The following is a 24086-nucleotide window of genomic DNA, read 5'->3' as shown; positions in this document are numbered from 1 at the left end:
GGACAAGAAGATCTTATGGTAATAAATTGGGGGAATTTAGCAAAGCCTGTTTGTTCAGATTGTGTGTGTGTGTGTGTGTGTGTGTGTGTGTGTGTGTGTGCGCGCGCGCTCTGTGACTTCAGAGTAAAGGACATTCCTTTTCTCTGGGGTCAGAGAGGGCAGCCCTCATGTGAAGCTCTTTAGGATCTCTGATCTACTTTACAATAAGGTCAGAGAATTCTTTTATGGCCTGCTTCAGGGAAGAAGGATGGAGAAGATTGCTCTGACCTTCCCCCCTTTCTGCTGTTTTCTCAAGTGCCCAGGTGCTATATTTGGGGGCAGTGGGTCCTGAACCTCATCACCTGAAACAAAAAGCGAAATCTAAGGACTGAGAACTGGTTCTGGTGATGGGCAATTATTCAAGTATCAACAATAGCCATTCTTATTGACAGGATCCTTAAGAATCTGTTTCCCATACACGGTACTGGTAAAGCCCATTCTTGTATAGTTTCTTGCTTACTAGGCTACTTTTCATGTGTTTTCATAGCTTGCTTTTCTGACATCAAAAGTAACATCAACTTGTTATTTTTAAAAAGCTGACAAATTCGGAAAAAATAAAAGAAATTTAAATCACCCATAATCCCACACTCTAATATTACCCCTATTGATTTTTCAGGCACTTTTTACTTATAGGTAATTCCATTTCTTATCTGAGACTTGGAGGTGGTGATAGTTTATTGTTGGCTGTCATAGTAAGAAGTGAAGAGGAGAAAAACACAATTTCTCCAAGCTATCAGGTGCAGAATAGCTTCAAGCCATCGCCTGTCACTCACTGTGGGGGGAAACCACCTCCATTCTAGTCCAGCCTTGCTCTACCCACTGACCATCCAGGATGAGGCCCAACCAGAAGGAAAGTCATAAGTCATCATCTTTGTGGTTCCCGGGGTGGACTATCACATTAAAGAAAGGTCTACCCCTGACTTGGGTGCCCTGGGTCCTCTCCCCAGACAGTGTGGCTTGTGTACACAAAACAACCTCAGAATCCTGTGCCTTGAACCAGCAGACATCGACTTCCTCCTGGGTACATAGGTCTGTCCTTGGCTCCGGAGCATGAGTCAGATTGAGGGACTTTTGCCCATCTCTTGTCCTGGGCAGCACACACCTGTGACACACTCTTCTCTCCAATGGCAAAGGAACAGACAAATAAGTCCTCTGCTCAAAATTGATGATTTGTCCCTTCCACCCACATTCTGTTGGCCAAAGCAGTCCCACAGTCAAGTCCAGCATAAGAGAGGCATGGAAATAAGCTTCACCCATTCTGCTCTGTTGCTTGATGACAGGCACAGGTGTGTTCTGACACAGGAAAGAAGAGATTTGGGAGCAATATTCCGATATTGGTTCTGGTAGAGGGCATTAATTCCTCCAGCTCTAGCCGGGCTGGTCGTTCATTGACACCTGATATTTAAAGACCTCTGTGCCTTTGCACATGCTTTTTCTCCTGCCTAGAATATTCTTATTCTCTTGACCCCTATCTAAATATTGATCATCTTTCAAGGCCTGGCTCACCTCTGACTCCCTCTGTGATTTTTCTTGACCATGTCAGTCTACAGTAATTTCTTCCTCTGAAAGAATATCTATAGAACTTGACTCGTTTTGAGTTTTTGTTGTGTCACGCAACCATCGATACGTAGCCGCCTGTCCATCTTCTCTCATCTGTCTTTATTTGTCTTCCTACTGTGGTAGCAAGAGTCTTAAGGACAGGGACATTTTGCACGTGTAAAAGGTACTTACAAATATTTATTCAGGAACTGGTCACTATTTGCTGGATTTATTCTTTATTCCAAGAAGGTGATTTTTTTTTTAAAAAAAGTAATGTGTCTCTTCTATTTCTTCCCTATCCCTCTCCAAAACTTGCATTCTCAGGAGCTGTAAGAAGAGAGAACCAGCTGTGACCAAAAGTCACATTTCCCACTTTAAAATCCTCTTATTATTCAACTCATTTGTCCAGTTTCCATTTGCAAAAGAAAATGAATACATTTTGAGTTTTGCTGCCACAGAGCAACCTGAATAGAGCCACTGACCCCAGCACTGTTGAAAGTTCTGACTGAAGAGAATCAGCCTTATTCTAAAAATAAGCCTCCAACACAGGCTTCCTTTGTATGTTTGCTTTATGGTAAAAACAAAACCAAAAGCATGGTGATGAGGATTTGGGGAAAAGGGAACCCTTGAATGCTGCTGGCAGAAATGCCAACTGGCACAGCTATTTTGGAAAATAGTGTGGAGGTTCCTCAAAAAACTAAAAATTACCATAGGATTGAGCAATCCAGGGCTGGAGCTGTAGTTCAGTGGCAGAGCACTTGCCTAGCATGTGTGAGGAACTGGTTTCGGTCCTTAGCACCACACAAAAATAAACAAATAAAATAAAGGCATTCTGTCCATCTACAACTATAAAAATTTTTTTTAATTTAAAAAAATTGAGCAATCCCACATATGGGTATATATATCCAAAGAATTAAATTGGTATGTTGAAGAGATATCTGCACACCCATATCTATTGCAGCATTTTTCACTATAGCCAAGACGTGGAAACAAGGCTTGTGTTCATCGGTAGATGAGGGGTAAACAAAATGTGGTATATATACATGATGGAATATTATATGGCCCTAAAAAATAAGGAAATTGCATTCATTCACAACAACATGGATGAAACTGAGGACATTGTGCTAAATGAAATGAGCCAGACACAAAAAGACAAATACTTTATGATCTCACTCACATGTGAAATTTAAAAAGGTTAATCTCAGACAGAGTAGAAAGGTGGGTATCAGAAGGTGGGGTAAGAAGAAAAGACCAGGAAAGGGAAGATGTTGATCAAAGGGTACAAATTTCAGTGAGCCTAGAGGAGTAAGCTTTAGTGATCTCGTGTACTTTGTGGGAACCACAGTTGATAATAATGGATTATATGTTTCCAAATAGCTAAAATAGAGTTTGAACATTCTCACCACAAGAAAATGATACATGGGTGAGGTGACAGAGCTTGACCAAATCTTCACATAATGTATATACAAAGTTGTCACATGTATGAAGATACACAACTATTATTTGTCAATTAAGTAACTTGACTATGTCACATCAGGTACAATTTAGAATAATGTACTTTTGAGGGCACATTGTAAAATCGAGTTATTTTATTTTCTGAATTTATATGCTTTCCTAAAATCATTGTTCCACTGTTTTGTTACATTTTCCTCCTGTTTATTGTGTGTTCTAGCATCTGTATTTAATTGTCAGTCATTGGTTTCATACTTTATCAGCTATATGTTTAAATACCACTGTCAATTATACTGGAATTAGTGAGGATGTAAAAAAAAGAATAATTATTTTAAAACACAGTGTAGCACTGGACGTTAGAAGGTAAAATGTTACTTAGAAACTGAAAATGTGAGAGGCTGTCAAAAGTGAACTTCGGTTTAGTTATGCTCTTCCCTCAACATCCCGGCAGAGAGTGACACAGGCTCGCCTTCTCCCAGATGAGGAGGAGAAACAGTGCCATGGAGTCCTCCTCGAGTTCTGTCCGGTCCTTCAGTTCACCCCACACGATTCCAGTGTCTGAGACACGAGATCAAGAGTTGCTTCCTAGATACTCGGTTCACTCTCAGGAATAGGCCAGTGCATGTCAGGTTACCTTTTCTTAAGTGCAAGAAAATATATGTAACATAGAATTTATCATTTTTGTTTCATTGTCTTTGTATTTATTTAAGCAACAAAATAATTATTTTAAAACATTTCATAACATTTTTCAGGCTTTAAAAAAAAATTCCTATGACTTTTTTACTTTTTTTTTTTTTTTTTTTTCTGGTACTAGGAGATTGAACCCAGAGGTGCTTTACCACTGAGCCACACTTTTTATTTTTATTTTGACTCAGGGTCTCACTAAGTTGCTTATAGCCTTGCTTAGTTGCTGAGGCTGGCCTTAAACTTCTGATCCTCCTGCCTCAGTCTCCCAAGCCCCTGGGATTACAGATGTGTGCCACCATGCCTTGCTTTTTACCATGTTTTTTTTTTTTAATATTTTTCAGTTGTTGATAGACCTTTATTTTTATTTATTTATATGTGGTGCTGAGAATCAAACCCAGTGCCTCACACATGCTAGGCAAGTGCTCTACCACTGAGCCACAACCCCAGCCCACCATGTTTTGATTATGGTGAAATATACCATTAAAAAATGTACCATTGTAGTCATTTTTAAGAGTATAATTCAGTGGTTTAACACATTCATAATGCTATGCAACCATCACCACAGTCAATCTCCATAACTCTTTTTACACATTTTTATTGGTACGTTATAATGATAACATAGTATTGGGACCCATGATTCCACGCTCATGCCATATTCATACACACACATAGCATAATTTGATAAATCTTATTCCCCATACCTTCCCTTTACGCTCCTCCTCTCTCTCCTGATCCTCTTACTCTACCTTTCTGATCTTCCTTCTATTATTACTATTTTATTATTATTATTATTATCTCAATTAATGCTTTAAAATTATCTATGTAAGCAGGATTCATTGTGCTACATTGTACATGGACATAGCATAATTTGGTGACTTCATTCTCCGGAACTCCATGCCCTCCCCTCCTGACTCCCTCTCAGTCCCCTTCTTCTACTCTGTTGGTCTTCCTTCTATTTTTGTGAGGTCCCCTCCTTTCTTTATTTCCTTTTCCCCCCTCTCTCTAACTTCCACATATAAGAGAAAACATTCAACTCCTGACTTTCTGAGTTTGGTGTATTTCACTTAGCATGATGTTCTCCAGTTCCATCCATTTACCAGCAAATGACATAATTTCCTTCTTCTTTATGGCTGAGATACAGCAAATGAACTAGACAGACATTTTTCGAAATACAAACGGCAAAAAAAAAAAAAAAAATGAAAATCTGTTCAACATCCTCAGCAATCAGGGAAATGCAAATCAAAACTCTCATCCTACTCCAGTCAAAATGGCAATCATCAAGAATACAGACATGATAAATGCTGGCAAGGATGTGGGGTTAAAGGTACACTTACTTATACATTGTTGGTGGGACTCCAAATTAGTACAACCACCCTGGAAAGCAACATGGGGTTTTCTCAAAAGACTGGAAATGGAACCACCATATGACCCAGCAATCCCTTTCCTTGGTATTTATCCAAAAGAACTACAATCAGTGTACTATAGCGATACATTCATAACAATGTTTACAGCAGCACAATTCACAATAGCCAATTTATGGAACCAACCTAGGTGCCTGTCAACAAACGAATGGATAAAGAAAATGTGTTCTGTATACACAATGCAATTTTAACTCATGAAATGTTAGCTGATACATAGAAACATAAAAATCATACACATATATGTCTGGTACCATGTAATGTCCATGTTCACTCCATGTACACATTGTGTAATGTTCAAATCAGGGTATGGCCTCAATCATCATTTATTTAAGGTTAAAACATTCAAAATGCTTTCTTTCAATTTTTCAAAATGTACAATGCGTTCTCATTATCTATAGTCAACCTACTGTGCAGTGACACATCAGAACTTCTTATCCTACGTAATTGTAACTTAGTTCCCATTATCAACCTCTAATTCCTACCCATTATCAACCTTTCCCCCTCCCTAGAATTTCATTTTAACCCTTTTTAAGTGTGCCCTTCAGTACACTTAGTGCATTCACATTGTTGTGCTGAGCTGTCTCCTACTATATAAAGCATTTTAATGCTGAAAAAAATTATGAAGACCTCAAAGCTCTGAAACTAATTAGCCTTGGGCAAATCACTTAATCTGGGTTTCCTTATTGGTAAAGCAGCAATAGCAATAGCATCTGTGTTCCAAAGTTCTTGTAAGAATGAATTGAAAAGCATACCTGTAAGGCCTTAGCAGAGACTTCTGGCAGCTAGTATATGTTATCTAGTATGATTAGTTATATTCCTCAAGATAATCATGTACAATTAAAAGTTCCTTGAGTCCTGCATTATAACCATAGTAATTCACAACCTACTGTCTTTTCAAACAATAAGTAAAAGTAGAAAAATCTAAAAAAAATACATTAAAAAATAACCTTTTTTTTCAGTAAGAATTCTCAAAGGAATTGTACTTGACATAATTCCCCTTTTTACTTCAGCAAATCACTGTTTTTATGCATTGCATTTCTAGGATTTCTCCTAATTCTTCAGATCTTATTTGCCTGTAGTTTGCCTCCTAACTTTCTGTCTCATACACTTGGTTCTCAAACTGCAGTGTGCATAAAAAAAAATCCAGGAAGCACATTGAAATACAGGTGGATTCTGCCACCACTCCTGAGATTGGACATTAAGGTGATCTGGGGATCACACTTGGAGTACACTTTTATGATGTAAGTAAACATTCGTATCTAAATTCAGGAAGGTCCTTAATGTAGTCACTGTGCTCCTGAGGTTTAATTTCTATTCTGAATACCTTTCTTCACATGGTATTCTATAAAATTCTATGTTTTTATATAAAAGTCCCCAATACATGAATTGTGACAGTGGTCACATATAATATTCACTGCGTGTGGGTACCTCAGCTGTACCGATTATATAAAACTTAGTCCTCGATTGCTGATGATGTTTTAGAAACTCAAACACTTTATTTTCAACTACCTCCTTGATATTCAGTATTAACAAGATAGGACACGTGCATGAACACAAACCGCGCTCACACCCAGGCCCCATTGGTGAGCACTTCTGAATCGTGGTCTTCCCCGCCCTGGTTTAGACTGCTCTCTTCAGAACTGTCCCTTGCACTTCTCTCTCCCCTTAGTGGTTGCCAAGTAGCAAAGCCCTCATTGCGATTGACCCACCAGTTAAAAAGAATAATGAAAGCAGTCAGCAACATTTGCAGAAACTCAAATTTCAAGCTTCTCTTGAGAAGTCAGAATCTCCAGTCCACAGGGCACTGGGCTCTGGTGGGGCATACACCAGCCTGAGTAGTTGCTCTCTTGAACTTGGGACCTGGGCTCAGCCTTCACTCCAGTCCCAGGTCCTTCCTGGCACTTAGGGTTTCTCAGCTTCCAGCATTTGAAACCAATGCTCTCGACTATGGCATTGAATAATTAAATAATATCACATTCTTTGCTAGTGTTTTCTCTCTTGTTTCCTCATTGATTGTGCATTATAAGACAGAAAAGAGGAAAGGGTTAGCTTTTACCATATGGTTGCCGTAGTCACTTCTGCCAGTTGACTAGCCGTCAGCCATATACCCCATGGTTCCATTTATTTATGTGCATCTACATCTTCTCTCTCCCCAAAGACCTTGACTTCCTTGCTGATCTGATCTCTTAACATTTTATTTAGAATTTCTACCTGGATAACAAAGGGAAAAAAGAAGGCAAGGACTCCAATGAAAAAATGAATGCCAAGAACAAGGAATCCTTACTTGAGGTAAGCTTAATTTTGCAGAATGGAAGAAGAAAAGAAAAGGACCTTTTTTTTTTTTTTTAAATGATCTGCTCCTTAGAACAATACGAAATTCTGAGACATGCCATGAAATTTTAACTTGGAATTTTAAAATCGAATTATCACTGAATAATAGTTTTTTAAATAATTAAACTGTTCCTTTGATCCATTGTAATAAAGTAAGGCTTCAGACAATATAGTTTGCATTTCTTGACTAAAAGGACTCAGATCCTGATACACTCATCTGCTAATGTTCATGTTTTATTACTTAAGTGTTCCACGGAAGTCAGACGGAAGGATTTCTAAATCTTCTCTAAATCTTCTGAGATGCTTCTCCAGCAGCCAGGTTTGATAGGAGGTATGAGGTTTGCAGTTAGAGAGCTGAGGTGGGATGTGGTTCTGCCCAGTGTGCTCATGGGCAAGTCTGAGCCCTACTGTGAACCATTGTATTGGATCATCACAGAGACTCAGGGAGATGGGAAAACTCAGATATCAGATGATGATCACTATAGGCGCAAATTCCAGAAGTTCATTTGATGATTGTTTTTTGGGAGACTCCTAATGAGTTTTTACCTAGTAACCATGCTAAAAAAAATCTCTGCTGTGTTCCCAGCTCCCAGTACAGATGAAAGTACCAGGACAAAGGTCACAAATGGGCATGCTGGAGCCCAGACAGGTTTTGTTTGCCCCTGACAGAAGATTGGCTCTTTTCTTTAGTTAGTAGATTCTGGACAACTCTTGAAAATTCAGAAGACCGGGTGGTGCCTTGGCCCACATTTCTCCTGGGGTCAATTTGTTAACACTGAAGAGAGCTCTCTCCCACTCACCAAGGTCTATCCAGGCCCCTGCTCAAGATTCTGCTCCTTCCCAAGCTCTGTTAAGCCCTGTACCAAGTGCATCCGGCTCCAGAACCTTGCAAGCCACTCCTCCCAAGGTCCCAAGCACATGCTTGAAGGTCTGGTTCCTAGGACTGTGGGTATAGCGGGCATTTCCCAGAAGATCCAACAGTGGAAATAGAGATGTCCTTTCTACTTACCAAACAAGACCTGGGGTTCAACTGGAGAATATCAGGCACCAGGTGTCCCTGACAATAAGGATGAAGGATTCTGAACGTAACTAACAGGAATGGAGACCAACAGACATGAAAAGGGAATATTTTCTGACACAGCTATTTGTTTTTAATCAGTGCTTAGAAATAAGCTATCCGTAAATTGAGCACTGTTTATGTAATGATTGATACAATCACTTGAATTGCCCTTATGATAGGAACTCAGCAGTGTTTTATAGCTGGATGTGAAAGAAAATACAAAGTATGTTTTGCTATGAAAAATAACATTGCCCTGCTAATTTGGGTCAAAATATAGGTTAACAGGTCAACTAACTAATAATTGGGGTGGGGAAAATGTGATCAAAATGTTCTCCAGCTCTACCACATATAAATTTACTTGGGATTCAAAATTAAGTTGTTTTGTATTTATAGGATCAAAAAAAAAAAGAATATTGAGAGTTATAAACAGCAAGCAAAAAATAGTTTGAGTATTTGAACTAAAAAGATAGAGTATGTAATTTTAATTATATATATATGATACTAAACATATATATATATATATGCTTAGTTGTAGGCAGACACAATACCTTTTTTTTTTTTTTATGTGGTGCTGAGATTCAAACCCAGGGCCTCATGGGTGCTGGGTGAGTGTTCTACCCCTGAGCCACAATCCCAGCCCCTAGAATATGTAATTTTATTCTATTGTCTTTTAAAACAAATTTATTAAGAATTATTTAATTCTATGCAAGTTGTGAGATTTGGAAACATACACTTGGAAAATGTGCTTTGTTTTTCCTTTCTGATAATGTAGTATTAACAATTCCTATCTCCATTTTTTTTAAAGAAAACTATCTCAAGAACAAATATTAACTTATCTTATATGTAGAATTATATATTTTTTGTATTTACTAACAGCAAAATAGTAATTTTTTTACTTACCTGGAAAGTAATCATTTTTCAATTCTCCAATTTATAACAACGGATGTAGACTTTACTGAATGCTTAATTTTACCACAATTGTACTCACAACCAACTTTTTGAAGACTGGCTTATTATTGCATTGGTGCAAGTAAAGTAACTGAGGTTTAATGGTCCACAGTCACAGAGCTCAGAGGTCAAGAAACTTTAGTGTCCAATTCTGTCCTGTACTTTCCTCCCTTTGGGCAAATAGCATATACTGTAAACACGTGCAGAGTTGCAGACAAATTGACTTTCATTTTGAAGGCTAACGTGAAAGTTTGTTTAAATGTGAATAAGAATGTGTTTTACTTTCCATGCCTTATGTCTTTTGAATCTCAATTTCAGGAAAGTTTCTGTGGAACATCTGTCATTGTACCAGAACTTGAAGGAGCTCTTTATTTGAAAGAAGATGGAAAGAAATCCTGGAAAAGGCGATATTTTCTTTTAAGGGCTTCTGGAATTTATTATGTCCCCAAAGGAAAGACTAAGGTCAGTGTGTTAGTCAGTTTTCCATTACTGTGACAAATTACCTAAGATAATCAACTTAAAAAGAAGAAAAATTTATTTTTGTTCACAGTCTTGGAGAGTTCAGTCCATGCCAATTGTGCCTTTGTTTTGTGCCTGTGTAGAGACAGCACATTATGGCAGGAGATGGTGGAAGAAGACCTCATCTCAACCAGAAGCAAAAGAGAGGAGAGACCAGGGTTCCACAATCCCCTTTGGGAGGTGCCTCCAATGACCTAACTTCCTCCCACTATGTCCCACCTTCTAAAGGCTCCACCACCTCCCAGTAGAGCAACAAACTGGAACCCGCCTTTAACATGTGGGTCGTTGAGGGACATTCCATATCCAAACTATAGCAATCAAAAAGAAACAAAATAGCAAAATAACAGCAACCAAAAAGGAACACTTTAGCAAAAAGCATTTCATGAAAGTAAAACTACAGAAATCCCTCCGGTAGCAATTTACGTACACCCATTTCCATGATATTTGTGATACCATTTATACAAATACATATCCTACAGGACAGAATTACTGGAATACTTTTGAGTTTTCTCATAACTCTCTCTTGAAAGTAAAATAAAAAATAGGTCCAGTTTCCAAAATTATGGCAGAAGCACTTTCTGGAGACTGTTTTGTTACTTTTTCCCATTCTTGAAGACTTTTTCCTCCCATATTCACTTTCTTGTTCTATAGTCATTGTGATAAAACTTATTTTATCTGGAATCATAGAGGTTTTAGAAGTCTCAATAAGGTCTTCATTGAAATTTTAGCCCTTGTATTCTGAAGATTTAAATTGCTCTCTGAGGTGCATTTCTCTGCCTAATTTTAGATAAAGTTTAATTTCTACTTGGTGAGTTGGGATTATTGCCACAATCTATAAGCATGTAGTAAATTCTTCTTTGAAATGAAATCTTAACATTCATTATACCTGTTAGCTTTTCCTAAGATCTTTCTTAGCGGGTTGAGCTATTTCCATCTTTTGTTCATCTTTAAAAAGCTTTAGGATCTATCACAAATCTATCTGGGGTGAACCAAATCCAGGGCACCACCAAATGGCTTGTTTTTGAATTGCAGGCTTCCTCTGATAAAAGGTTTACTCCACATTCCAAGTAGGTGAAGCCACTGTGAAAGTCAAGGTCAGTCCCCATTAGTGAGAAAATTTCTAATCTGTGGGAGGCAGCAGGAGCATTATGGGTAACTCTAGGTGCAGTAAAGCTACTGCTTCTCCCTCAGCCTCTTGTACTCTGGTCTCAATCTTAGAACTGATACCTTCTTCTCTGTATCATCTTCTTTCCAGTCCACACCAGGGACTTAACAGTTGACCCATAAATAATTTTTTCATTATAGAAAGTTTTTTGTCTTTCATACTTAAATATAAGTAATATTTGTAATTAAGCCTTTAGAATCAATTCACTGTGATAAAAATTAGAAGAGTTCACATTAGATACCCTCTCTCATTGCTGTCATTAACATCAGGATATGGAAACTAATGAGCAAGGCCAGGCAAATAATAAGAAGTATAATTTGGAAAAGAATAAGCAGAAATCCTCATTGTTCATGGTTGACATAATTGTCTACTCAATAAGAAATTCTGAAAAACTATTAGGAGCAAATAAACTTACCAAATTATTGGTCATTGTTTTCCTTTACATAAGCAACATGCAAATTAAACATAACGCAAAAGATTCCATGAATAGTAAGAATGAATACAAAAAAACCTAGCAATAAACTGAACAAGAAATGTTCAAGACTTACCTAGCATAGAGTAGAAAATTTAATGAAAGAAATGAAGTAGAATTTAATAAATCCCATGTTGCTAGAAGAAAAGATTAATGTCCCCCAGATATTTCTGTAAATTCAATGCACTCTCTACAAAAATTTCAGTAGGATTCTTTTTACTTAAATTCACAGACAGATTCTAAGATTAATCTGAAAGAAATACTGTTCTAAAATAGACTCCTAAAATTGTAATGAAACTTGAACTAAAACTTCTTCTCCCAGAGTTCAAAACAGTAAATAAAAAATAACACACGTAGAGAGGAATAGATCACAGAAAACCATCCCATATAAGGGAAATTAAAACTGGCATTTTGCAGCAGAGGGTAAACAGTGTGGTATTCAATAAACAGTGTTGAAATAATTATATATCCATTTGGAAAAAAAATAGTTTTCCCCATCATTTCATGGACTACGTTAAATCCTAGACTAATTAAAATATCTCAAGGAAAAGATAGTATAAAGTCATAGAAGAAAATAAAGGTTATTATTTTCATAAATGGGGACTAAGGAAAGCTTTCTTTATAAGAAATAAAAATGCAAAATTACCAAGAGGAAAATATTGACAGATTTGACTATATAAAATTGTTTTAAATTTCTTGTGGCCAAAGATACCAAGCAAGATATTAAAGACTAGAGTCAAAGAGAATATTTACAGCATGGAAAACCTGGTATGTGTCTCCATAATATGTAGAAACTTCAAAACATCAACAAGAAAAACATACACATTTGTGACAAAATAAGAAAACTATTGACCATTGGCATGGTGACACCTGCCAGCTACAAGGGAGGCTGGGTGGAGGAGATCTTGAGCTTACAAGTTGGAGGCCAGCTTGGGCAACACAGCAAGACCTCTTCTCAAAAACAGAAAAATTTAAATAAATAATAGTTGTTTGTAGCTGGGGTGTGGCTCAGTGGCAGAGCACTTGCCTCACATGTGTGAGATGCTGGGTTCAATCCCCAACATAGTTAAAAATAGGAGAAGAGGGGCTGGGGTTGGGGCTCAGTGGTAGAGCACTTGCCTCGCATGTGTGAGGCCCTGGGATCGATCCTCAGCACCATATATAAATGAATAAATAAAATAAAAAGATCCATTGACAACTAAAAAATATTTTTAAAAAAATAGGAGAAGAGCCAGGCGTGGTGGCACATGCCTGTAATCCCAGCAGCTCTGAAGGCTGCTGTGATCAAGTTCAAAGCCAGTCTCAGCAAGTGAGTGAGGCCTAACCAACTCTGTGAGACCCTGTTTCCAAATAAAATACAAAAAAAGGACTGGGGATGTGGTTGAGTGCCCCTGAGTTCAATCCCTGGTACCAAAAAAAAAGAAGAAGAAGAAGAAGAAAGAAAAATGGCAACACTTGTTAAGTGAGAATTCACAGAAAAAGAAATACTAATAAAGACTGAACAAAAGTTGTTCTTTTGGGGGCTGGAGTGTAACTCAGCGGGAAAGCACTTGCCTAGCAAGGAAGGAGGCCTGGGTTCAACAACCAACACTGCAAAAAAAAAAAAAAAAATTGCATATATATATATATATATATATATATATATGAATGTATATGGGTAAGTACTTCTAAACATACATAAGTAGAGAAATGTTTCCTCAGAAAACATTTGGAGGAATACTATCACACTATTAACTGTGGTACCTCAGACAAGGAATAAGAAACAGGTGGTAAAGGAAGGTGTAGGTTTTATTATTTTTTTATTATTTTTTTATTTTTTTTTAGTTGTAGGTGGACATAATACCTTTATTTTCTTTTTATGTGGTGCTAAGGATCAAACCCAGGGCCTCATGCATGCTAGGTGAGCGCTGTACCACTGAGCCACAACCCCGGCCCCTTATTATATTTTTAAATCATGAAAAATATGCATCAAAAAAATGTAATCAAAAAATGTAATCAAAAAATTAAAACTCCAAAAATCCAGAAGAAAATGTAAGAAAAAAACGCACTACCGTATATAAAGGAATAATTGCGTACCAAGGTATAGCCTTTTCTGCCCTTTGTTCTTTATTCACTGACGAGGTTAACAATTATATAGAAGGCAAACGTAAAAATAATAATGATAATAATAATGGAACAAGTGTGTAATTCAGGTCTAATCAAATATACAGAATAGAGATTGTGTCTTCACGAGGCGGATTATCGGTGGAGGCCTCACGTTTCCATGGCAACCCCAACAGCAGTAAAGGGAAAGCATGAAAGAGACCCTTCTTCCCCCTGAGGAAGTGCAGAGAGTGCGAGATAATTTACCGAGCATCCGATTTACCTCTCCTAGTTCAGCCAGAGGGGAATATTTTTAAATGCTCAATCACAAAATCTTTCACTGACTTGGAATGGCAAAAGCCAAAATGAAATTTCCGTCCAGAGGTCACCGGTCTTGACTCATCAAAAGCCACCTCTGGAAGTGGGCTGGTTCTGAGTCTGGGAGTCCTTGGGCTACAGCGACAGAGGCATCTTCCACCGCATTTTGGGGCACACGGTCTTGCCCTCCTTGCCTCTTTCTCCTTTACCCTTTATGCAGGCTTGACTTTGAGAAACCTGGATGTGGGAGATGTTCACATAAATTCTCCCCAAATGCAATGTTTTCTCTACTAAAATGAAATCCTTTGTTGTGCCGTCAAGAACAACCTTGGAAAATTATTAACTGTTGTCTCAGTTGAGGTGATTTTTTCCCCTCTCTTTCAGACATCTCGAGATCTGGCATGTTTTATACAGTTTGAAAATGTCAACATTTACTATGGGATTCAGTGTAAAATGAAATACAAAGCACCCACTGACTACTGCTTTGTTTTAAAGGTATGTGGTAAAAAGTCCTTCACTGAGATTTGTGAGTGATTTGGTTAATATTTTCTTTTCAGGGAAAAAAAATGTAAAATGTTGTACAGTTAACCACAAATGTAACATAATTTTTTCTGTTTGTTTCTAAAGCATAATAGGGAAGGGGAACATTTCTATCAATTTGAATAATTTCCCCTAAGCCTACTCTCTGAACCTAGAACTTCAAGTAAATCTGACTGGGATTCTTCCTCACTGCTGAAAATAAAACTTCCATATTTTGAAAATTTTAATTTATGATTTAATTGATGAAACAGAAAAGTTTTCAGTTCTTTATTTATTGGACTCTTTTTTCCCCCTGTAAGAAGTTTTTAGAAATTAAGAACTTGCCAAGATTTCCTAGAAAAAATAGAAAATAGCAAAAACTGATTTTATTTACCATTACCAGGTTATGAAACTTTTTAAGGTGAGTATTGTCAAAAGGTAGTGTATATTATCAGGTTTTTGGCATGGTTTACATGTTTCTAAATTAGAATCTCAGATCAGTCAGATCAGTAGATGTGTTATGCTTATAAACCACACACGTGATGTATTGAGGGTCCTTAAGCCTACAGATCTCTGGGATTAGGACCATGGTAAGTTTTTGTTTCTGCTTGTTCTTAGTCAAATATGATACACAGGCCAAATCTACCATATTTAATAATTTTGACTCCCTGCAAACTTGCTATTGTTTATTATAATCAATAATTGGTTGAAATTGTCACCTTCATTAGGGATTTGGGATATTCCTAGTTTTCATTTAGACATCTTAGCCCTCCTTCTCATTACTGGACATCTACTTTTAGTGATTTATAAATCATATTAATAATACTGAGCACTATACCAGCTTAGTCATCCCGACTCTGCCCCAGCAGTTCTCGATCGGGGGCAAATGCCCAGAGCCATTGGGCAATGTCACAAGACATTTTTGATTGTCAGAACTGGGGGACACAAAGCAGGTACTACTGGCATCTAGCAGGGAGAGGCCAGGGTTTCTGCTCAATATCCCTCAAAGGGCAAGGCAAGTCCAGACCAAAGAATTATCTGTCCCTGGGTGTCCACTGTGCTGCTGTTGAGAGACTCTACCCTAGGATAACTAGTGTGAATGGGCTGAAGGAAGGGAGAGGGATTCATCCACTCACTCACTCACTCATTCAATATTTGTTGAATGACTGTCCCAGGTGCTGGGAACCCAGAAGTGACCTAGACAATAATCCCTGCCCTCATGGAGTTTGCATTTCGTGTGAGGATAGTGGCAATAAACAAAATGTATGAAACATGTGCAGGTAATTAATAAGACTGTGGATCAGTATGAGGCAGGAAGGGGGCAGATGGTGCCAGGGCTGGTACCAGGACCTCTTTTGATGGGATGATCAAAGAAAAGCAGTGACATTTGAGAAAAGTGACATGTGAATGAAATGAGAGAGCAAGAATCCCCTGGAGGAAGAGCATCCCAGGAACAAGACCTGTAAGAACAAAGGACCTGAGGTGGGGGGTCCGTCTAGGTCAGAAGGAGGGCGGGTGAGGTTTTTGGATCTTTTGGTTCTTGCATCTTCTTGTCTATTCCTTGTTTAGGAAGAATAATAAGAATAATGGAAACATTTACATAGTATTTAGTTTATTTTGTAGATGTGGAATCTGAGCACAGAGATTCCCTGGCCACTAAGTGGCTAAGTCAGGATGAGAACCCAGATAGGTGGCTCAGAGGCAGTTCTCTCAGACACTGTTCTCTAGGCCACCATAGACCTGGACACAAAGCCTCTTCTGTCACCCTTCAATCACAATGTCACCCATCCTTGAACCACGTCTCCACCGTCTTCCTATCTGACCCAGTGGTCCTTGTTTAGGATTCTAAGACTCTGAGCGATTGCCAGAACAGAGGTTCTAAATTCCAAACGGGCACTCCAACACAGTTCATTGCTCAAGCATTGTCCACATTTCTTAAATAAGGAGAAGGTTTGGGGAAAATTTCTGACATGCTGTCCAGTAAATTGGCTGCAAAATTACTGGAGGCTTGCTAAAATGCAGCTTGCCAGGCTGTGGGCTCACTGAATCAGAATATTTAAGGATGAAGCCCAGGAGTTACTCTTCCTAAAATGGTCAAGTTTTGCACAGTATGAGCATGTGTCTCAATACTAAATAGCAAGTCAGGACTTAGTTGGTGATGAAATATCCTTTGGAGTGGACAGATGGAATGGAAATCTAATAGCAGAGAGGAAGGACCAAACTCCAGGACTAGGATCCAGAGACCAGAAAGCAGGCCTGCCTGGCAAGAGAAAGACAAGATCTCAGACCAGAGGTCCCTTGGGTGGGGATTTAGACAGTGAACAGGACAGGGACTGTATTTTTCACCCTGACTCACAAGTTTGGGACTAGGTCCTAGAATCATCACACGGTTGAATTCTCTGACCTCAGAAACAAGGTTCTCCAGGGCCGCACCAAGAATAGCTATGCTGAACTAGAACTTTAAAAAGCTCTTCTATATAAGGGTTAGGTCTTCAGGGCAGAGTCAGGGACCCCTGAAGAGAAGAGGGGGATCAGAGGTGGAGAAGCCAGCAGAGCCCAATGGAACGTGATGAGCAACCCCAGAAGAATGAGCATTTCCTTTTTTACAGGAAGATGATCAGTTCTGATCTTGAGCTAATTTCTTTATGTTCAGCCACCCTGTGCAGCCTGCTCTTAAGCATACTTCTTAGTTCCTTCCCAAAATATTGAGAATTTTTATTAATTTGCTGAGTTAAAGGGTCTGTAATTGGGGAACATAATTTGATTATGAACACTGCGGTCACTCATTTTCCTTTCTGCCTATTATTTAAAAGAAAAACTTCTTTTTAAATTTTTTTTTTAGTTGTCAGTGGCTCTTCTATTTTTTCTTTATGTATATGTGGTACTGAGTATTGAACCCAGGGCCTCACACATGCCAGTCAAGCATTCTAGTACTGAGCCACAACTCCAGCCCAAGAAAAACTTCTTGATTTTCAAATATTTCATTAGAGTGAGCCAATTTCTAAAATACAAAAATTATGTACAGATTCCAAGAGAGATTCAGGAATACAGGGAGACACGTTGTGTGATTGCATGATTCTATGGACACTCACTGACACATAAATTCAAGCCAGAGTATCTTATTGAGTATGATCTTAATGACTGTGGCAGTCCATGGTGGCTGGGGTAGAGATACTGTCAGAAAGATTGGAGTTTGAGTACTGGGCTTATCATCTACTAACTGTGACCTTTGGGACACCATTGAAGACTCTAAGACTCATTGACTCTTCTTCAAAGTAGAGACATGAGTACCCAATCCTTCGTTAAGAAGTAAGATTGAAATTGATCAAATTATGTTATGTGCATATACAAACAGGCCACAATGAAATCTACTATTCTGCATTATTATTATTAAGAACCAATAAAAGTTTTTTTAAAAAGTAAATAAAATAAGCCCCTAATAACATCAGTATACTGTCTAGAAGCATAACAGCACTCAGTAAGTAGGTCATTATTACTTCACTCTAGTATTAAATAATTTATTTGTATTGCTGATAATCAAGTCCAGGGCTTTGTGCATGTTAAGCAAGCACCCCGCCACTGAACTCTCCCCTTGGCCCCTAAATAATTGTTTTTATTAGCCAGTGGTTCTCAAACTTTCCTCTGCACTGGGATTGCTTAGACCACTGTGAAGTCACAGACTGCTGGCCCCTAGAGTCCCTGTTTCAGGAAGTCCGGGATCAGGCCCAGGAATTCACTTTTCTAACAAGTTTGCAAGTGATGCAGATGCTCTTGGTCCAGAACCACATCTAAGAAGGCAGTATAGGCATCACAGGTCCCAAAGAGGCTGTGACACCAGGCACAGACACCGGAAGCCAAAGGAAGTGTCAAGTACCCAGGAATCATTGCCTTCCCTGTCCTCTCACTCTTAAAGCACATTCCCACCCTGAGCTCACGAGGAAGCTGCTCCTTTGGGAATTCTTTCTCACTCCATTCGGCAGCGAAATGTGGTAGAGCAGAAGAAGGAAATATTTTCCAGGGAAAATTACGTTTTTATGGAGATCTGTTACAAGATGGTAGAGCATGGAAGGAGCCCTGGAATTCTGCCCCCTGGTTCGCCTGTTGCCTACCCTTCATTCTGCTATGTTTTCATCACATAATTCTCACTATGTGAAATTATATTACTGCTTTGCATTTTCATTGGCTTTCTCCCTGTGTAGAATATACGTGCCCTGAGAGCAGGGAATTTTTCCATTGTGTTCCAGAGCCTCAGTTCATATATGACACATTGCAAGAGCTCAGTACACATCTGATAAAAGGATGGATGGATGGATGGATGGATGGATGGATGGATGGATGGATGGATGGATGGATGGATGGGTGGATGAATGTATGGATGAATGGGTGGGTGAATGGATGAATGGATGGGTGGGTAGGTGGATGAATGTATGGATGAATGGGTGGGTGAATGGATGAATGGATGGGTGGGTGGGTGGATGGACAGAAAAGCACAGCAGGCCCCCTTCACCACTGTGCTCTTTGAAACCTGGTTCTATCATTGATAACATTAGGAGTAACAAATTCCCTGTCATGTTACTGAGTTTTTTTCTCACATTACCTCATTTAAGTTTTGCATGACCCTTTTTGAGAGGTATTATCAGCCCTATATTAAAAAGTGGAAACAGAAACTCACAAAGGTTCATGAACTTGGCCAAAGTCACTCATGCTCATAAGGTATATAAATGTGTTTGCTTGAAAACCAACTTCCTATCTTCTTCTTTACTTCCTATCTTAACTTTTCTTAGAACTGAGCTTCTGGATCAACATTCCCTATTCTAGACCCCTTTTCTTGCTTGCTCAAGAGTCATGCCACATTTGAGGACCATTCACTTGAGCCAAGTCACTCACTCTAATCCTGGAGTCTGCTCTTTGACGACCTCTAGGTCATTTTTGCCTTCACACATGTTACCAGCTTTTGTCCTGATTTCTTCTTACTCTTCCACCTCCTCGGCCCCAGACATTGTCGACAGTCTTCTCAAATGGTCTCTCACCCACAAACACTTCACTCAGCACCCCTCGCTGAAGAAGAGAGCAAACAGGGTTGAATAGCCCCAGTTACTTCCTCAACCTACCTAACACAGAAACTGTCCTATTGCCTGCTTTCTGCCTCAGAGGCCAAGTGAGCACCCCTGAGGCCAAGCCACCCTTGACTTCATTCTGCTTCAGCATCTCCAACCTTTTTTTTTAGAGAATTCTTCTCCTTGGGTCACAGACATGTTCAAGCATTCCTAGGTTTGGGAGCTCCAAATCATCTCAGTTTTATCTGCCCCACCCTTTCAATCCAGGGGTTGAGGTGGCCTCTTCCTTCCCTTGAACTCAGATGTACTGAGAGAGTCCTAGGGTCTCCGGGTCCTCGACTCTCTCTGTTAGGATAATTCACTCATTCAAAGAATATTTGTTTTTAAATCGGCTTTTATCCAAGGCCCTGAGATACATCAGTGAACAAAACTAATGGCTTTGTGGAGTCGGCATGCTAACAGGCTTATCCCTCTACCTCCATTGAAATTCACTATTAAGATTTCCAGTGAACAGTGGCTTTTTCCAGGCCTCAGGCTTCTGCACCTCTTGACATCTCTTGCACCGGTGAACACTCCCTCATTTATCATCTTCAGCCTAGACCCCTCTCTATCCACCTGCTCCTGTTCCACTTCTGCCGATTCCTCCTCCCCCCCCTCCCTCACACACACTAGAATATTCTCTATTGTTCTTTCTACATTTGGTTCTCACCAGACTTCTGCTCTCTCTGAAACACTAGAGAGCCATCTATATGATAGTCATTTCCAATCAGACTTGGCTTGTAGACTCACCTCCTGTCCTAGCCCCAGACCTGCCGTAACCACATTCAAAGTGTCCCTCGACCATAACCTGCCAGACAGTGATTTCAACTTCCTCTCTGTCCTCACAACCTCCTTCTTCAGTACCTCTCAAGATTAATGGACCCATCACCCACTGTAATAGTTTCCTAGGACTTCCATAACAAACAACCACAAACTAGATGACTTCAAACAATAGAAATTGATTAGTCTCATGGTTCAAGCAACCAGAAGTCCAAAATCAAAACTGGAGTTGGATTCCTTCTGGAGAACACTGAGGGCAAATCTGTTCTGTGCCTTTCTTCTAGCTTCTGGAAATGCCCAGCAATCCTCGGCATTTCTTGGCTTCCAACTACATGATGCCTGTTTCTGCCTGTGCTGTCACATGGCTGTGTGTCCTAGTCTGTGTTTCTTCTACTCCTCTGGTTCAATAGGACACGTATCATATTGGATTTAGAGCCACCCTGATTCAGCATGACCTCATCTTCACTTAACCAGACGTGCAAAGACTCTATTCCAAATAAGGTTACCCAGTGTCGGGAGTTCAACATGTCTTCTAGAAGAGACACAAACCCGAAACAGCCACCTACTTCACCAAGATAGAATCAGAGAAATCTCTCATTCAAACCTTGAGGCGAAAGCGCTTCTGATTTTTCATCAGGGTCTCTGTTCAGCCCTCCCTCTGTCTAATCACGCTCTCCACGCCAGGTCCATATTCCTCAGAGCCACCAGGTACTTCCTGCCTTCCTCTGCTGTTTTAAAATGTCTGATGGCCCCCAATGCCTGGAGGACGATCCTAGGTTGAATCCAGGCCCTTGTTCCAACTCCTCTCTCCACCTTAGTGTCTGCCTCTGTCCACGGTTCCCAGACCATTGTCACTGCTTCAAAAATCCTTTCTCAGCCTGTTTTCAGACTCTTATTATGAAATGTACCATGTCATAGAGTAATCCCATATTTGTTGGTATATGTCTCCCCCAGCCACTGTCCCTCATTTATGGTAGGAGCTGTCTCTTATTCTTCTTTGTATACCTGGAGATCAGTGTATTTTTCAGCACCCAGAGGGATTGGTTGAATGAATGGGACTTTTATTCTAGTCATGGTTCTGCTGCTACCTTTGACCTTGGACAAATTGCTTAACCTCTCTGATGCTCTGTTTCCTCATTCTGTAAGTTCAGAGGATCTGTAAGATCCCTTGGTCAGTAACATTCTGCAATTTGTGTGCTGCACTGCATGTCCTAAGAGAGTTTCTCTTTTCTTATGGTCAGGAACAATCAGATCGTTGAGGAAGAATCTGGGCAGTGCACTGACCCAGCATTTTCCATAAACCCCTTGGCAAAAAAGTTTTCAGTCGAAGGTCTCAGTTAGGGACTAAGCCGCTAGGTGAGGTCTCAGGACTGGCGAACCAGTGCTTTGACTGGCTCCATGGTGTCCTGGAATCCATTACAAAGAAAACACAAAAGGAGCCTTGTGTCCATTAGGGGACTTATCTTAGACCCCCAAAATCTGAGCACTGCAAGAGACCTTAGAGATCTCTGTTTCATGTTCAGAACCAGTCTATTTAATGGAAAAACCACATCTGCTATATTTGGATGAATAACATGCTTAAGAAACTGTTGCTTGTGCTGCTTAAATGGATACCTCTAGGCAAACAATTGCTTTGTGCATTTCATTGCAAGCACAATTTACGGTCTGCACCTGATAACGTCACTCACCAAAACAAAAAACCAAAACAACAAATACTAAGCTCAAGGTAACAATATCAACTTTAAAAATATTCCAGAAGAAAAAAATGTACCTTTAAAGAACAGTTGCAAACCTTAAATCACTGGAGAGACCCATGCTTGCCCCTCTTACTGACAATCAGGAACACAAATGCTGTTGTAGATTAGGAAGCCATGTTTCTGGAACTGAAAGACAGGGCTTTGGTTTGGTTCTGCAGATTTTATTGTTGAAGAGAATGTTGCAGGCATTTGTGGAATATTACGTTCTGTCTAATAAGTGCCTGGCTTATTATATTTTTCATCAATCTGACCTTCAGAGGTTCATTAATGCAACAAATTCTTTTTTGCTATTGGACCACAATGCTCGAGTTGATAGAGATTTTCAGTTTTAAAGGCCTCCAAAGAACATGATTATTGGAGTAACATTTGCAAAACTAAAATCGAACATTCAGAATTTTCAAGCAAGCTCTGAATCACAATTTTAAAAAATGAAATGGGCAGTAACCATCCCAAAGCATTTGCTGCCATCTGCCGGCCAAACTGAAAACCTACAGCAGCATTCAAATAAACCTCAGGAGAGAGAATCCAAGCAAATAGGAACTGACCATTCTGCAAGAGATGCTGAGGGGTAAAGGACCTAAATAAAGAAAATAAAGAAAGCAATATGTTTAAAAATCAAACGTCTAAGAATTTTCATCAGTCGGCTCAATTTTCTGCAGCATCCTTGGATTCTGGCATTTTGGCTTAATAGCTTAATATGAATATAAAAATTCTAGGTGATAAGTCAAGAGACATATACTAACCTCTCAGAGCCTCATCAAACTCTTACTATATATATGTACACATATATATACACATACTATATATACATACTATATATATACGTACATACACACACACACACGTATCTTACATTCTATATGTATATGTCTTTGTTCTTTCTGATCAGTAATAAAAATATCAAGACTGGCTCATTGGAAAGACCAGCAGGTCCACTGGTCCAGATGCTGCCTCTCAGGTTCCAGCTGAAATTCAGAGGCACTTCACTCAGATCACCTTTGGAAATTAGCTGTTTCCTTGGAGGTCAGTGATTATGCTGAAAGTAAAAGCGGAGGGGTCTATGCAATCCCTACGAGAAGATTCGGGCAGCTTTGCTCCTTTCCTGACCACTGAATTTCATAGCTGCTTCCGGCTGTCTTGGCATCTCATTTCTCTTTCAGCACCAGCAGCAATTTATGCTTATCCTGGCAGGATTAACAAACTACTCTGAGGAATGGAGGAACAAGAGATGGTACACATGACATGACACAACACACACACACACACACACACACACATACACACACACACACAATGGTTGTGGTTGGTAGTTACTTTTCTATCCCATAAGTTTATTGAAAGTTATAATGACCTGTGAAAATTGATGTGGCACATATTTCAGAACCTAGGCTTGGTTGCTTGCCTTTCACCTTATGGCTGCACTATTTGAACAAGAAACCTTGTGCTTGTTTATTTCTTTCAACAATTATTTTGACACCAAGACTAGAATACCAACTGTGCACCAGGCCAGGTACTAAGCAACAAATCACACGTAACTCCTATTCTCATGGAACACATGGTCTATCAGAGATAGAAACATAAAACAGAGGTTATAAGAGCAATAAGGACTAAGAATAAGCCTTACAGGACAACTCTCCCTCCCTCCCTCCCTCCCTCCCTCCCTCTCTCTCTCTCTCTCTCTCTCTCTCTCTCTCTCTCTCTCTCTCTCTCTCTCTCTCTCTCTCCCCTTCATGTCTGCCAAGTCATTGTTCTCCCTGTGATTTCCTTGGAGGCCTAGATAACGCTGATCATCTCCACAAGCCATCATTGCTCAGTGTCACTTGAGAATGGATGGAAACATTTCTATGAAGTCATCCCATTCATCCAGAAGCCATTGGCCCACTTGGGTGCTAGACAATAGT

At 39.4% G+C, this 24086-nt stretch overlaps 1 protein-coding gene across 1 annotated transcript in view; it reads left to right on the top strand.

Annotated features, from left to right (window-relative positions):
* Positions 1-24086, top strand: part of APBB1IP (amyloid beta precursor protein binding family B member 1 interacting protein) — a 109226-nt gene that overhangs the window by 70960 nt on the left and 14180 nt on the right. The window contains exons 8-10 of the mRNA XM_079106500.1: positions 7341-7427; positions 9796-9939; positions 14418-14528. Of these exons, the coding sequence (XP_078962626.1) occupies positions 7341-7427; positions 9796-9939; positions 14418-14528 (342 nt within the window). The remainder of the gene's footprint in view (positions 1-7340; positions 7428-9795; positions 9940-14417; positions 14529-24086) is intronic.

This window comes from Sciurus vulgaris (assembly GCF_902686455.1).
Source record: "Sciurus vulgaris genome assembly, chromosome: 12".
NCBI classification, from domain to species: Eukaryota; Metazoa; Chordata; class Mammalia; order Rodentia; family Sciuridae; genus Sciurus; species Sciurus vulgaris.
The sequence above is the reverse complement of the archived record's forward strand: the minus strand, read 5'-3'. Positions and strand labels throughout refer to the sequence as shown.